Below are 14,483 nucleotides of genomic sequence, written 5' to 3' on the forward strand. Positions count from 1 at the left end.
AACAGGAATCTTGATGAGTGGATGGGAGATTGTAGGTTTACCCCGGGTATCACTTCTGTGTCACTGTTAGAGGCACAGTATACTAACCTCGAAAAACGGCATAGCAAAATTAATTTAAAATGGGTGGCGAAAGCCAAACACACTCTGGCTTGGCTTATAAATGCCCTAGGGCAGATAGCCTAGTATGAACCTATGAACCTATTAATGTGTGTATAAAATTTGCTCTGTTTTAGGAGTGCTTTTTGGCTTGAAGAAGCCCACATGGGTGAAAGCGCTTGCCACTATCTGCAATAAGCACTTGGATTTTAGTCTTTTTGTGGACTTGGTTTTTTGGCTTCCTGCCTTATTGAAACTCATTCGTTCATGCATTTTATTTGATGCTGATGTACTTTATCTTATGCTGATACAGCTGAACAGTCCTGGTCTGCTCCTTAGCGTTTTTGACTTGGTGCAAAGTATAAACACTACCAAGAAACAATTACTAACAGCAACAGAAAGATATGAAATTATCTTTTTTTTACAAATGGAGAGAATAAATATAAGAAAGAATAAGTCCTAGTTGTTATTAACAGAAGTGAAAATCACTTGTCCCCAAAAAGCACAAGCTCAGAGCCTCTGTGACAGTCTGGTTGAAAAGGCAAATGAGAGCTGGGGTACTTTGACAGATGAGAGGGAATTACGGGTAAAGGAGGAATCACAGCCCTGGATCCAAAGGTTTGAAGTTGCTGAGACCAGATGTAGGTCAGTTCTGAGTCCCAAAGGTGGAATCAGATGAAAATGGACATCATACCTACAGGTACTAATAAAGAAGGTAACAAACATGAAAAACAGCATAGTCCACCAAAACTCAAGGATTAAAATGCTGCTCCAGTAGTCACAATCCTTAGTTTTATTAAAAGTTTAAAGCAATTTCATTCAGGAAAGTATGAACTTCATCAGAAACTAATTACGCACCCACTCTACTTCCTCTTTAAACAGGAAAAGGTACCAAAAACAGTGAATGAATTTAGAGAGATACACACATGAAAGCACCTATTTACAACAGTATGGATGTGGAATATAAAAAGCTAGAAGTCATTATACCTACCAAAAATAAAGAACAAAGTAGGAAAATCCATATGTACAGGATGAAAAAACTTACACAGAAGAACAAGTAACAGATATTCATAAAAATAATTGACGCTAAAAATATATGTATAAAAACCACAATACTTAGAAAATTACAGAGATGCTGCTTTGATTCTTAAAATAGGTTTGATCAAACTACATTGTTCAAACCAGGTAGAAAACTTGCGCTGTGCAAAACCTGTCAGTAATATTGTCTTTGTTGTGTTTGGTAGTTTGTTCCATAAAAGTTTTAAATTTATTCCTACTAGTAAGCTTAGGGTAGTTAAGTTCCTTACTGAGCTCAGAGTATACACAAGGAAATTAAACTTGAGATGCATTTTTTCTGACAATGTAGGAGTTATGATAAAGGGTTATGTAGTAGTATTTTTAACCCACCCCTTGCACCACCGGTTATCCTTTTGAGCAGCTCTGCGAGTGCTCTATTAGGGATTGGTGTAAAACAAACAAACCAGGCATTATAACTTGACTCATGATGAAAGATGCTTATTGTAAGCATTATCTACAGACAGGAGGTTACGAGTTATGAAGCCTGACAAGGAAGGGGGGCAGTGGTTATTATGGACCACTTTCTATATTCCTCTAAAATGTCAGAGTATCTTAATAATTGGGAATTGCTTTACAGAAGTTTCCTGTAATGAGATTCATATAACATATCATGAAACTGACTTGCCATTGCAGAATATTTCACAAAATATGGCTTGCCTCTTAAGGTCAACAAATTTTTTGAGAGGAAAAAAAACTGAGGATCCCGGCTATTTTCACGATACTGAAGATCCACAAATTATTAACGGATACCCCCTTGAGACCGAGAGTTGCTTTGGCAAGTGCTAAAACAGAACCTTTTGACAAACACATACATTATAAATTAAAGTCTTTCTCTGTTGACTAGAAACATGTTTTACAGTATTCATGGCACATTCTGCAGATATTGGCAAACACTCCTGCTAGCTTATTTGTCACAGTGGAAATTAAAGATTTGTTTTTAGTGATACCCCACAATTTGTGGCTTGAATGGTTTCATGAGGCACTAGTTGCTGGTACTGCTCTTAACAATTGTGAAATTAATTTAATTTGCCAATGCATGGAGACTTTTCTTGCTAAAAACTGTGTGTACCATGAGGGTGAAAATTTTGGCCATGGGTGGAGCATCAGCTCCAACTTTTGCAAACATGGTTTTATGGCACTGGGAAACTTATTGGATTTTAGATTCATCTTTTTCTTCCAAGACAGTGTCCTACATTATGTACCTGGATTATCTCTCTATTTTATGGAAAGGGAGCTCCAAGGAATTGGATGATTTTTACTAGGTACAAATCTGATTCCACAGACCTTTTGGAGTTTACCTACCCGAAAACCAACCATTTTATTAATTATTTGGATATCACCTTATATAAGAATTTGGATCATTGTAGACATGAATCTAACAATTACCATAACAATACCTTTTCAAACACTTACCTGCACTTTGATAGTCAACACCCCTGGTGGCAGAAGAAGAATTTGGTTAAGGGGCAGTATATCAGATTAAGCAGGTTAATATCACATGATGACACTTTTTTTTTTTTGAGGAGATGGTCAAGCTTAGCAGTATGTTTAAGGATTGAGGGTATCCTTAGAACCTATTTGGGTTACACAGAGTAAGAATAAATGCTATGCTCCCCTTTTGGGATCAAAAAATAGGGTACAGGATGTTGAGATCCCCAGGGCTAACATGTCACAGGCATTTGTGATGGAGTACAACAGGGATACTTACTCTTTAAAATGCTCCACTAGCACTCATTGGTACTCATTTGGTATGTTGAAGCAACTGGGTGACAAACCAAGGTTCGTGTACAAAAATAGTAGTAAACTAAAGGCTATTCTTGAGAACAGCAGTTGTATGGATGGTGCTAACATTAAAAATCTGGGTATGAAGCAATGTGGTGCCTGCAGACAAAGTAGGTACATACTTGAAGGATTGCATTTTTCTGTCCCAGGATCTCTCAGGTTAATTTCAATTAGGGTGAGGTATGACTGCAGAACAAATGGTGTACATGGCCTTTTCTGTCCTCTGCCTGGCATTCTATGTTGGGAAAACGATTGGCCCTTTAAAAACTAGAATGCACCAGCATGTTTATGCTATTAGTAAGGTCAACACAACTAATACATTGTGCAAGCACTCTACTAGTTGAAACGAGTTTAGGAAGTTTGCTTTTACTGTCCTAGAAAATGTTCCCATTACTAGTAGAGTAGGGAACTGGGAACTTCTGGTTGAGCAAACAGAATATTACTGGCAGGTTTTGCTCAATACAAGTGTTCTACTTGGGTTGAACAACATGATTTTGCTTAAACCTATTTTAAGAAGCATCTCTATGATTTTTTACATATTGTGTTTTTTATATATATATGTTATACTTTTAGCATAAAGTATTTTTATGAATATCTGTTACTTGTTCGTCTAAGTTTTTTCAACCTGTACATATGCATTTTCAACCATGTTCTTTATTTTTTGGTAGTTATAATGATTTCCATCTTTTTATTCTGCATGCATAATGTTGTACATAAGTGCTTTTATGTGTGCATCTCTTAACTTCACTCACTGTTTTTGGCACCTTTTCCTGTTTAAAAAGGAAGTGGAATGGGTCTGTGATTAGTTTCTAATGAAATTCATACTTTACTGAAAAAAAGCCTTTAAACTTTTAATAAAACTAAGGTTTACGACTACTGGAGCAGCATTATGATCTTAGAGGTACTAAAAAAAGAAAAAGATGGTGCACCTGCTCTGCCAACTGCCACAAGAGGGTTAAAGCTGAGAGTTGTAGTTTGTGTGGTACAGGATTTGATTCACTCAGTCCTTACTTGCCTAGTGCAAGACCTTGAGCAAGTCACTCAACCAGAAACTGTTCACAGGCTGCCCCTGAAAAGAGACCATGTCCAGTGGGTTTACCTCATTAACAAATGGATATTATTAGTATTATATGCCCACAAAAAAACATTAGCAGAACAGCAGACCTAATGGTTGTCAAAAACGTACTCTGTTTTAAGAATGGCTGTTACTTGCAGCTACATAGTGCAGCTAATAGGCCAGCTTTTGTTCCCATCTATGCAAACCTTTTAAAAGAATACTCACAGCTGAAGCTTATGTATGGCGTCGGAAGAAAAAAACATTTTAATACAACAAGCATGTGGTGCCACTCCCTAGATGACTGTTGGTCGATAATGCAGGTATAACTACAGTCAGCTTCTCCAATTTTTGGATTACTTGAACAATAAAGATACCAGACACTTAACTTTAAAGATGACGCTATTTACAACTGATTTTTACATGTAATGTTCACTAAGACTTTAGATGGCACAATTGTTTCTTTACAGTTGTATTTGTTAACTGTGGTAGAACACTGATCCACATGGACCATTTTCAAGCTCAGCCTAGGTAAAAAGATGTAAATTTACACAAGATCAGATACATAAACATATGGCAATAACAGAATACATATATGATAAAGCAGCTCTATGCAACACATGCATAGGTATTTACAAGGTATGCAGTCCAGGAAACTGCCAATTGCCCCTTGCCACAATGCAATGTCTGGTTAAATGACTTGCTTAACATCACACAGTAGGCAATTAAAGGCTGAAAAAAATCAAACCCTGTATGGCAGGAAGTAGCTTGCTAACAGCTCATAGCCTTAATTCTCTCTCTCTCTGTTTTTACTCTACCACCTCTTCAGAAGGGCAGTTCCAATCACTCTTTACCCTTGGGTATAGTACAAATGATCATACTGATTTGCTGACTTTCACATGATGAATTTCTAAAGACAATTAACAATACTAAAGATGAATAGCAAAAGCATTAGAAAATATATAACAACTACATAACAAGGATAAAGTGTACTAATGCAATAAGAAAACAAGTGTTTAAGAGATATCGCCTTTGTTTTGTTCAAGCTTTTATATTTGACCCACTTGCATAGGTATGGTTAAATTTCCTTGCTGAATCTGGGTAAGGAGAAGGTGTCAGTAATTTGTTTATCTTTATACTGGAAACCATTCTCAAAAAATGATTACTATAAAAAACTCTAATCTTAAAAACATAAGAAATGCACTGAAATCTTGGTTTATGAGCATTAGAAGAATATTTAGTTTTGAAACCGGACTGTGGCAAGGAATCAAAAGATTTAATACACTGATTGATACAGAGGGGCTATAATGAGCCCATGACAGAAACAACTATGAATGATGTAAGTAAACTTCCTAAGTCAGAAAGTACAGTTGTGTACACTTACCATAAATGTAGATGTTCGAGTATATTCACTGTTGCAGTCATTACATTTGGGTAATCTGCTGGCAGGTTGCCCTCAGTCGGCCTGAATAACAAAGTCTTGGGTCCTGCGTTGGTTGCTGTCTCCTCTTCCATGACGTCAGGTCGTCAGGGGTATAAAACATTAAGCCGACACCATTTTAATCAATCTTACCCCAGATGTCAGGTGCCCCCCGAAATGAGGAGCCAAAAAAAATATATATATATATATATATATATACACACACACACACACACACACACACACACACACACACACACACACACACACATACATGTATTTTAGAACACACAAAAATTTCACCTTCAACTAAAAGCAAATACACCAAAGGCTTTTGAGCATAGTGAAGGAAAGAATAGGTATAATAATAGGGAAGAAAGGAGGCTGGCGGATGGGTAATCCAGACTGCAACAGTGAATACACTCGAACATCTACATTTATGGTAAGTGTACATGACTGTACTATGTTCTTCGTGTTTCACTGTTGCAGTCATTACATTTGGGTAGAATCCCAAAGCTATGGATGGAAGGATGAAACTAAACAGCATTAGGAGCAGCTATAAGGCCCTGCAAGACTGCAGTGGCAAAGCATGCCCTGGATTTAGAAAAGAGAGGTAAATGGTAATGCTTTGTGAATGTATGAACTGAGCTCCAAGTAGCAGCTTCTAGAATGTCTCTGGTAGGAGTCCCTCTGAGAAAGGCTGCAGAAGTAGAAGCAGCCCTGGTGGAATGGGATCTGATCCCCTTGGGCACAGGTTTACCATGGTTCAAGTAGCAGAAATGAATACAATGGTTTATCCATTTTGAAAAAGTCTGCTTTGATATAGCCTTCCCCTCTCTTCCTGCAGCAAATGCCACCAGTAGTTGCTCAGACTTTCATAGAGATTTTGTCCTGTTTAAGTAGAATCTTAGTTGTCTGTGTACATCCAATGAATGCAGAATCCGCTCCCCCTTGTTCTGCGGATTTGGGAAAAAAGTTGGCAGGTGAATGGTCTGGTTAAGAGCCACACTGGATACCACCTTAGGCATAAAAGAAAAATTGGTCTCGAAGGCCAACCTGTCCGGGTAAAAGATAATGAAAGTCTCCACTGCCATGAGAGCCTGTAGTTCTGAAACCCTTCGAGCTAAAGTGACTGCCAAAAGAAAGGCCGTCCTCCAAGAAAGAAATTTTATATCTGCAGTAGCAGCTGGTTCAAAAGGAGGTTTGGTGAGTTTTTCCAGCACAAAATTGAGGTCCCATGCAGGAAATGGTGCTCTCCTGGGAGGCCTTAAATTTTTGGCCCCTCTGAGGTACTGCTTTAGCAGGGGATGAGAGAAGAGATGAGGCTCTGTGTTGTAAAGAGCTGAGATGGCAGAAGCATGGATTTTTATTGAAGAAAAACATAGGCCCTTGTGAAGCATCTCAGTTAAGTATTGCAAAATCTGAGGAATACTGGGCTTTGCTGTGTCTATTCCTTGTGCTTTATTCCAAGCACAGAATCTCTTCCATTTATCAGCATAAGATTTTCTAGTACTAGGCCTTCTAGCCTCCAAAATGACATCCATCACAGGTTTACTGAGAGATGTCATTGGTGAATTTAGTTGATTAGCCATGCTGCAAGATTCAGAGTTTGGAGCGAGTATGCAGAATTTGAAAGTTCTGCTGAGACAAAAGATGAGGTGTTTGAGGCAGTACCACGGAGGAAGGTGTGACATATTCCTTAGAAGCGGGTACCAGTGTTGGCGAGGCCAGTCCAGAGTAATCAGAATCATTTTTGATTTTTCCTGTCTGACGTTTAGTAAGACCTTGGAGAGTAGAGGCAGAGGGGGAAAGGCATAGATTGAAAGGTTTTTCCAGCTGAAGGATAGAGCATCAACTTTCCATGCTTTTTTGTGATGAGTTCTTGTGCAGAATTTGTGGAACTGATAGTTTTGGGGAGAGGCAAATAGATCTATGTCTGGGCTCCCCCATTTTCATGCCAACATGCTGAAGATTTGTGGATCCAGTTTCCATTTGTGTGGGTCCATAAGATTTCTGCTTAGGTCGTCTGCCAGAGTATTATGCTTTCCTGGGAGGAAATGAGCTTGAAGATGTATTTGGTAAGTCAAGGATGTGTTCCACAAGGCCATGGCTAGTCTGCAAAGGGGGTAGGAGTGGGTACCCCCCTGCTTGTTTATGTACCATATAACTGTGGTGTTGTCCGTCTTTATCAGTAGTTGTCCTGGATGAAGGAAGTCCTTGAAGGCTGTTAGAGCATTCTGTACAGCTAGCATTTCTTTCTGGTTTACATGTAGATGCATTTGATTTGGGCTCCATTTGTCCTGAATGCATCTCCCTACCAGATGGGCCCCCCAAGCATAGTCTGATGCATCTATAGTTAGGGTTTGAGTGGCAGGGGGTAGAATGAATGACAGTCCCTTGTTTTGGTGACATGCCTCTGTCCACCAAAGGAACTCCTGTTGCAGGCAGGGAATGAGAGGAATCATTGTTTCCAGGCTGTGACAATGTTGACTCTGAGCTTTTTAGGTACCATTGAAGTTTCCTCATATACAGTCTTGCATATGGAATTAGTAGAATGCAGAATGCCATGAACCCCAAAGCCTGCAGAATTTGTCTTGCAGATAACTGGGTTTTTGTTGCCACTTGTTTGAAGTAAGTTGTCAATTGAATTTGTTTGTCTGGTGTGAGGTGAGCCATCTGAGCAGTTGTATTCAAGCTTGCACCCAGGAATGTAATTATTTGAGAGGGTACCAGTTGTGATTTCTTTTCGTTTATGGTGTACCCTAGGCATGTTAGAAGCCTTTTTACAAATGCCAGATGCTGAAGAAAAGCGTCCTTGTCCTCTGCCTGAATGAGACAATAAATTTGAATGTTTCTTTGTCTGCAAAATGCAATTACTGGTGCCAGGCAATTTGTGAAGACCCTGGGAGCAGTAGATAAGCCGAAGGGCAGTGCAGAGAACTGGTAATGCAAACAGCCTGCTTTTGAAGTGGTGGTATCTTCTGCAAGACTCCCTGATTGGGATATGCAGGTATGCCTCTTTTAAGTCTAGAGTTACCAACCAGGCATTCTTGCCTAGCATAGGCAGTAGCTATTGTAAAGTCAGCATTTTGAATTCTGGAATGTCCAGGAAGGTACTTAGAATGGATAAGTCCAGAATTGGACGCCATGATTTATCTTTGCTGGGAACCAGGAAAAGTCTTGAATAAAGCGCTTGTCCTTTTTCCTTTTTTGGAACTGGTTGAATAGCCCCTATATCCATGAGGGACATGACTTGTTTCTGGGCCTCTGCCCACTGATTTGGTGGCAGATATGGCCATCTGTTTGGAATTGGTAATGTGCGGAAATGAAATCTGTATACCCCTGGAATACTATATTTAAATACCCACTTGTCCTGGGTAATTAGATGCCAATTTTGAGCATGAAGTGCTAGTTTTCCCCCAAAAGGGCTGCCAAAAGATAAGTGCTTGGAGATGGCAGAGGAAAGTCATTGAGACTGTTTACTGTAAGGTGGTGCTTTGCTACCTCCTGATTTGGAGGTGGAGGCACCCCATTGCTTTGACCTGTAAGATCCTTGTGACTGAAACCTGGAGCCTTTGGAGTGTCTGGATTTGCCCTGAGCAGCTCTGTTGGACACTGGAAAGGACCAATTCTTAGTAGGCTAGTGTCTACTGAATCTGGGTGGCTGCACTTGCAAAAATCTTTTACAGTTTGCATAGATTTAGCTTTGTCTTCCTTTTTTTTAAAACCTCTTCTGCCTTATTACCAAACAGACTGTTCTGCTGCAAAGGAACATCCAACAATTTAGCTTTACCATGATCAGGCAGATTTTGCTCCTTGCATCTTTTTCCTTGCGTTTTTTGTGAATTCCGGTAGTCGGATTGCTAACCGACAACATTTCAGGATAGTTAAATCTTGAACCAAAGTATTTGGAAGCAAAAATATACCGACACTTAATAGTGCATTGGTTAAATTAAGCACAAAACCAACAGCAAGGCACATTGTTATCAGGGCCTAGGCAAGGAATACAGTACAAATGAAAATCCTTATGAGGTATTTGCTTCCCCACAAGTAATACAATTATTAACTTTTACTGACATTGGTAAGGAGCAAGAAAGTTTCCCCAATGAGGTACTTAGCTTTAGGTTGAAGACTTCAGTTCTGAAACACGAAAATGAAAATTGCAGGAGTCGGCCGACCGGCACTTGTGAACTGCTTCTGCTTCGGGCACCGCGCAGCAAGAAAGACTGATTAAAATGGCGTCGGCTGCATGTTTTATACCCCTGACGATCTGACGTCATGGAAGAGGAGACGGCAACTGACGCAGGACCGAACACTTAGCTATTCAGGCCGACTGAGGGCAACCTGCCAGCAGATTACCCAAATGTAATGACTGCAACAGTGAAACATGAAGAACGTCCTGTACAATACAAAAAAACGAAACACTGGAACACATAGCCAGAAAGAGCCAAGACTGTTCACTATTATGAAAGCAATAGTTTTCCTTGCAGGTATTTCTACATAATGGCCAGTATTAACAGAGAAATTGTATTTTAAGGTTTATTTTAAATGAGTACTCTAAATCTGCATACATACAAATTTAGTACAATTTCTTAGTTATTATAAACATGGAAAGCTTTTGGTTACAAGGACAACTGACAATGAAAACAGATCAAGGGGCAACACTGTGTGGGGGCAATGTAAATTTTGTAAAAATGTTCCACATACTTATCACATTTCTACACACAATATATCCAGATCTTTTGACATAAAAGAGTGAATTATACAAGGCTTACGGCTTATAAGGTGCTTTCAGTACAGGAAATTGTTAAGAGAATGCTTAAAGCTCGGATAAGATATAACATGCAGAAACAAGACTTGTGCTTTAATTGAATAGATTACGCAAAAAGTTAATTTTTACTGTTAGTACTACTGGACTGTGAAATTAGGACCAAACAAAACTGGTAGGTAAGATATTCTAAATAAGAAAAAGGGTGTGCATTATTAATACCACAAGCTTAGAAGAAAGTTACTAAAGTTCAATTATACAATAATGTAATGTGTTTATGTCATGATATTCAATGTGCACTAGATGTCATTAGAACATATTTTGAAATGTAAAATAAGAAAAGCAGTTAGACTAAAATGTATTCATTTAAATTTCTTGGGTCTGAGTTATGTATAGAGAGAGACTTATTTCTATTGGGAACGTACTAGTGAGAAGTAACCTGCACATGCCTGCAGGCAAAAAGGCAACAGTCACATCTAACAACAAATAAGCTTAAAGTTTGAAAATTAATATCTACAATTTATTTAAATTGAAAAGATTGCACTGACTATTCTTTTAGTACACAGACAATTTGAAATTTGACAGGAAATGATGGAATGCAATAAAGATACGCTTGAGCAAAAACAGTTTGCTGTGTGGTTTTGTAGGCCTTGGACAGAATAAAAACCGCCTTATACTTTTATGCTGTCACTCTGTACTGGACTACTTAATTCCGGACTGAAGTGTTCCATGCATGAAGAAAGCAGCACAAAGACACCACGCAGAAAGGTGCTGGTGTGACCCACATGACCCAAGTTTGACCAGTAGTACAGGTGATCCAGTCAGTGAGAGAGCCAGTGGGAAAGAGGAGAGGTTGGCCTGACTGATGCTTCCTTGTCTAACCTTTCTGTTGTTTCCTGATGGAAATTAGGTGAACATCAGTGGTTTGGGATGACGGTGTGTGCTTGAGTTGGAAGGATGTACTTGCTCATAGGGCCAGCACTGCAATTCTCTTCTCTGGTTGTATAAGAAAGGGTTAGTAGACCATTTCAAAAATGCCTCCACTGAAGTACAGACTATGCAGCCACACTGGGACCACCTGTAATCTCCCCAACCTGAGAAAAATTAGGGTCCGCTTTTGAATACAGATCGCTGTGTGTGTGGAAGTCTGACCAGAAGACTGAAGATGACAAAGTTGTCTAGGCCAGGGCGCCTGATTCCCTAAGCATCATAAGGGAAAGAAAAAAAAATCAGAGTAAAAGAAAACAAAAAAAAAAAGAAATGTCAAAGGGAAAAGCAAGAGATCTTGTCAACTTGGCTATATCCACAGTAAGCGATATGTAACACACAGGATGTACACAGAAAATAAAATGAGCCCCCCTCCCAGATTCTTACATTCATCTGTGTAAAGACAAATAACAAAGGCAGAATTGTAGATCACAGAACAAAATAAAACGGACATTGTCTAGGATGTTTTTCAACTGATGTAATTTGCCATAAGATGTTTTCTTCCTTAGAATCCTGTCATTCTTGCCTCTTGTATTCTTCTGCCTTTTGGAACATATTAAAAATAAAGAGGAAGTTAATGATGCACCACCATTTTTAACTCACTGTATTTACCTTGATTAGTATCTTCCTCCGGAGCTGATTAGGGGATGGTAGCTCATCTGCATTAATGTCTACAGGTTTTGTCAACAACATGTCTCCAAAGACTTTCTTAAAGTGAGATGCCATATTCCTTTGCTGTACAACACTGCAGTGGTCTTCAATTGAGAGAACAACGGGATAGCTGAAAAACAAACAGTGCAACAACACTGCAGGTTATGCAAGTAACTAGTAAGCCATTTTAACAGAGCAAACACAAATTAAATAAAAAGCGCTGTTTACTATTTGAAAATAGTTTCTCAGATGTCCTTTCTTCCTCACTGCTTCTGCCTCCACCATACATACTTCAAGAACAAAAAGCATGATCAGTGCTACATAATGTGTACTTGCACCAATGACGGCATTCACAATCATTGCTCATAAAGTTTAATAAAAACTAGCAAAAGTATGTATGTAATCATTAAAATCTTTTTTTTTTGTTTACCTTGGTAGTTCCACGAGGCCAGTGGCCTTTTTTTTTTTTTTTCAAAGGGAAACCCAAAGTGGTATTCATAGCGACTAAGGGAAATTCCTGCACACTTTTCCCTTGTGTTGGGCAGGAGGGGAGATGGAAGAGTCAGAGAATGCTGAAGCTGTAGAAAATAAGCAGATGGCAGTGGTGAATGGTACTGAGGCTGACTGTTAAATGCGGATGAGTCAGATTAATAGGAGAAAAGTACTCTAATGAAAGCCAGTATACTGAAATAAATCCATTTGCTTTCAAAGCTACTCAATGAATGACACAGGAGAGCTGAGATGACAAAAGGCATAGTCACTGTGAGGCAGAGGAAGGAAGCATATTGCAGGCCAAATATAGTGGGCAATGGCTGACCAGGTTTGCAGATGACTACAAGCTTGGTGCTGTCATCAATTCTTCTAGTGATGTGAACATCCTCCAAGAGGGTCTCACTCAAACAAATGACTGGTGCCAGAAACATGGCCTCAAACTGAATGCCAAAAAAATGCAGAATCATCCCTTTTGGGAAGAGTGATGTCCCCACAAGTTATCCCAATGATAATAAGGTACTAAGCACGCAATCAGTTGAGAGAGACGTGGGCACCCAGGTTGATAGCAACCTGACTTTTGACCACCATATTGCCTCCGTTGTACAGAAAGCTTTCTACATGGCCCACCGCATTAGTAAGGGTATCTCAACCAGAGACAAGGTGGTCATAACATCTCTGGTGTCTTCCCTTATAAGAGTCATTATTGAGTACAATGCCCGTTTCGGCATGTACCTCAGAAAGCACATGCAGAACCTGGAGAGACCACAGAGGTTCCTCACCCAGAAAATCCAGGGCCACAAACATCTACCCTACACAGATAGGCTAAAAGCCCTGTCCCTCTACTAAGTCTCTCAGAGGTGACCTCTGTCTGGCATACAAAGCAACCTCAGACCCTGCCCTGATGAGAATGCTGCATATCCGCAAGTCAAGCTGCACTCGAGTAACCACATGGGTGACCTCAACCTGGTCTGTGACATTTGTTGGCGGGACAGATTTGTGCCCCAGAGACTCCCCCTTTTGTGCAATAAACTCCCTCTCTACGTAAAGCAGAGTACCTCATTAAACCTTTTTAAGCGTAAACTGGATGGAGAACAGAAAATACACCCCTGGGATTCCACCCATGTCTCTGCTGGACAGTGGCATAGGGTGGTGACTTGTTGGAACATGGGCTAAGTTCTTGGCTAGGGTTGTAAGGGCCTCAGGGCCAACAGTCTAGTAACTTCCTATGATCCTATGTTGAAAGAAGAGTGTGGTGGAGAGTTTTGCACAGAGACTGTAATATTAGAGAAAGGGAGAATGTAATCTTAGCATACACAATGCAGTGCAGAGTCAAAAATAGGAAAAGACTGCTACTTGGAGAAAGACTAAAACAAGCCTTATAATGAGTGTCCAAGAAAGGAGTCAGTCAAAAAACAGGTACTTAACCAATATAACCCTGTTAAGGCTTCCTGTAAAAGCCAACACAGGTCTTTTTCATGGAAGAAAAACTGCTCTGTGAGATTAGTTAAAAAAGTTTGGATTGGCCGAGTGATTTCAGTTACTGTGCGATAAAAAAAGCATTTCACAGTCTATGGTCAGACAACATCATTACCAGAATGAACTTGATTTAAAAAAAAAAAAAAATTTCTCACTACTGATACTGAAAGACATGTATTAAATAGAATATTTGATAACTTGCTGCCAGAATGTTTCCAAAACAATAAAGAAGCATGACAACATTTTATACTGATATGGGCGACACTGACATCTTCTTCTTTCAGCTTTTCCCGGTTAGGGGTCGCCACAGCGGATCACCTGTCCGCTCATGATTGGCAGTGGAGTTTTACAGTGTTGAGTTGCCAGCCTGGCACCCAACCTTCCACAGAAGGCACACACATGCACACACTCATGCCTAGGGCCAATTTAGAGTGTCCAATCCACCTACATCATGTCTTTGGGATGTGGGAGGAAACCGGGGCACCCGGAGGAAACCCACGCGACCACAGGGAAGACATGCAGACTCTGCACAAAAGGCACCCCAGCCAAGGATCGAACCGGAGAACCTCTTGCTGTGAGGCAACAACGTTAACCGCTGCACCACCACAGCCGCCCTTATGCAGATGTAAAATCTACACACAGACTTACTAAGTACAACAGTTGCTGGAAAAAGAGGACTT

The 14,483-nt window shown here is 39.8% G+C and overlaps 1 protein-coding gene across 1 annotated transcript in view; it reads right to left on the minus strand.

Annotated features, from left to right (window-relative positions):
* LOC122798415 (1-phosphatidylinositol 4,5-bisphosphate phosphodiesterase gamma-1-like) overlaps positions 1-14,483 on the minus strand; it is a 3,104,897-nt gene that overhangs the window by 1,328,176 nt on the left and 1,762,238 nt on the right. Inside the window, exon 13 of the mRNA XM_044067334.1 lies at positions 11,797-11,965. Coding sequence (XP_043923269.1) covers positions 11,797-11,965 — 169 coding nt within the window. The remainder of the gene's footprint in view (positions 1-11,796; positions 11,966-14,483) is intronic.

This window comes from Protopterus annectens, chromosome 3.part1 (assembly GCF_019279795.1).
Source record: "Protopterus annectens isolate FY-2018-M chromosome 3.part1, PAN1.0, whole genome shotgun sequence".
Taxonomy (NCBI): domain Eukaryota; kingdom Metazoa; phylum Chordata; order Ceratodontiformes; family Protopteridae; genus Protopterus; species Protopterus annectens.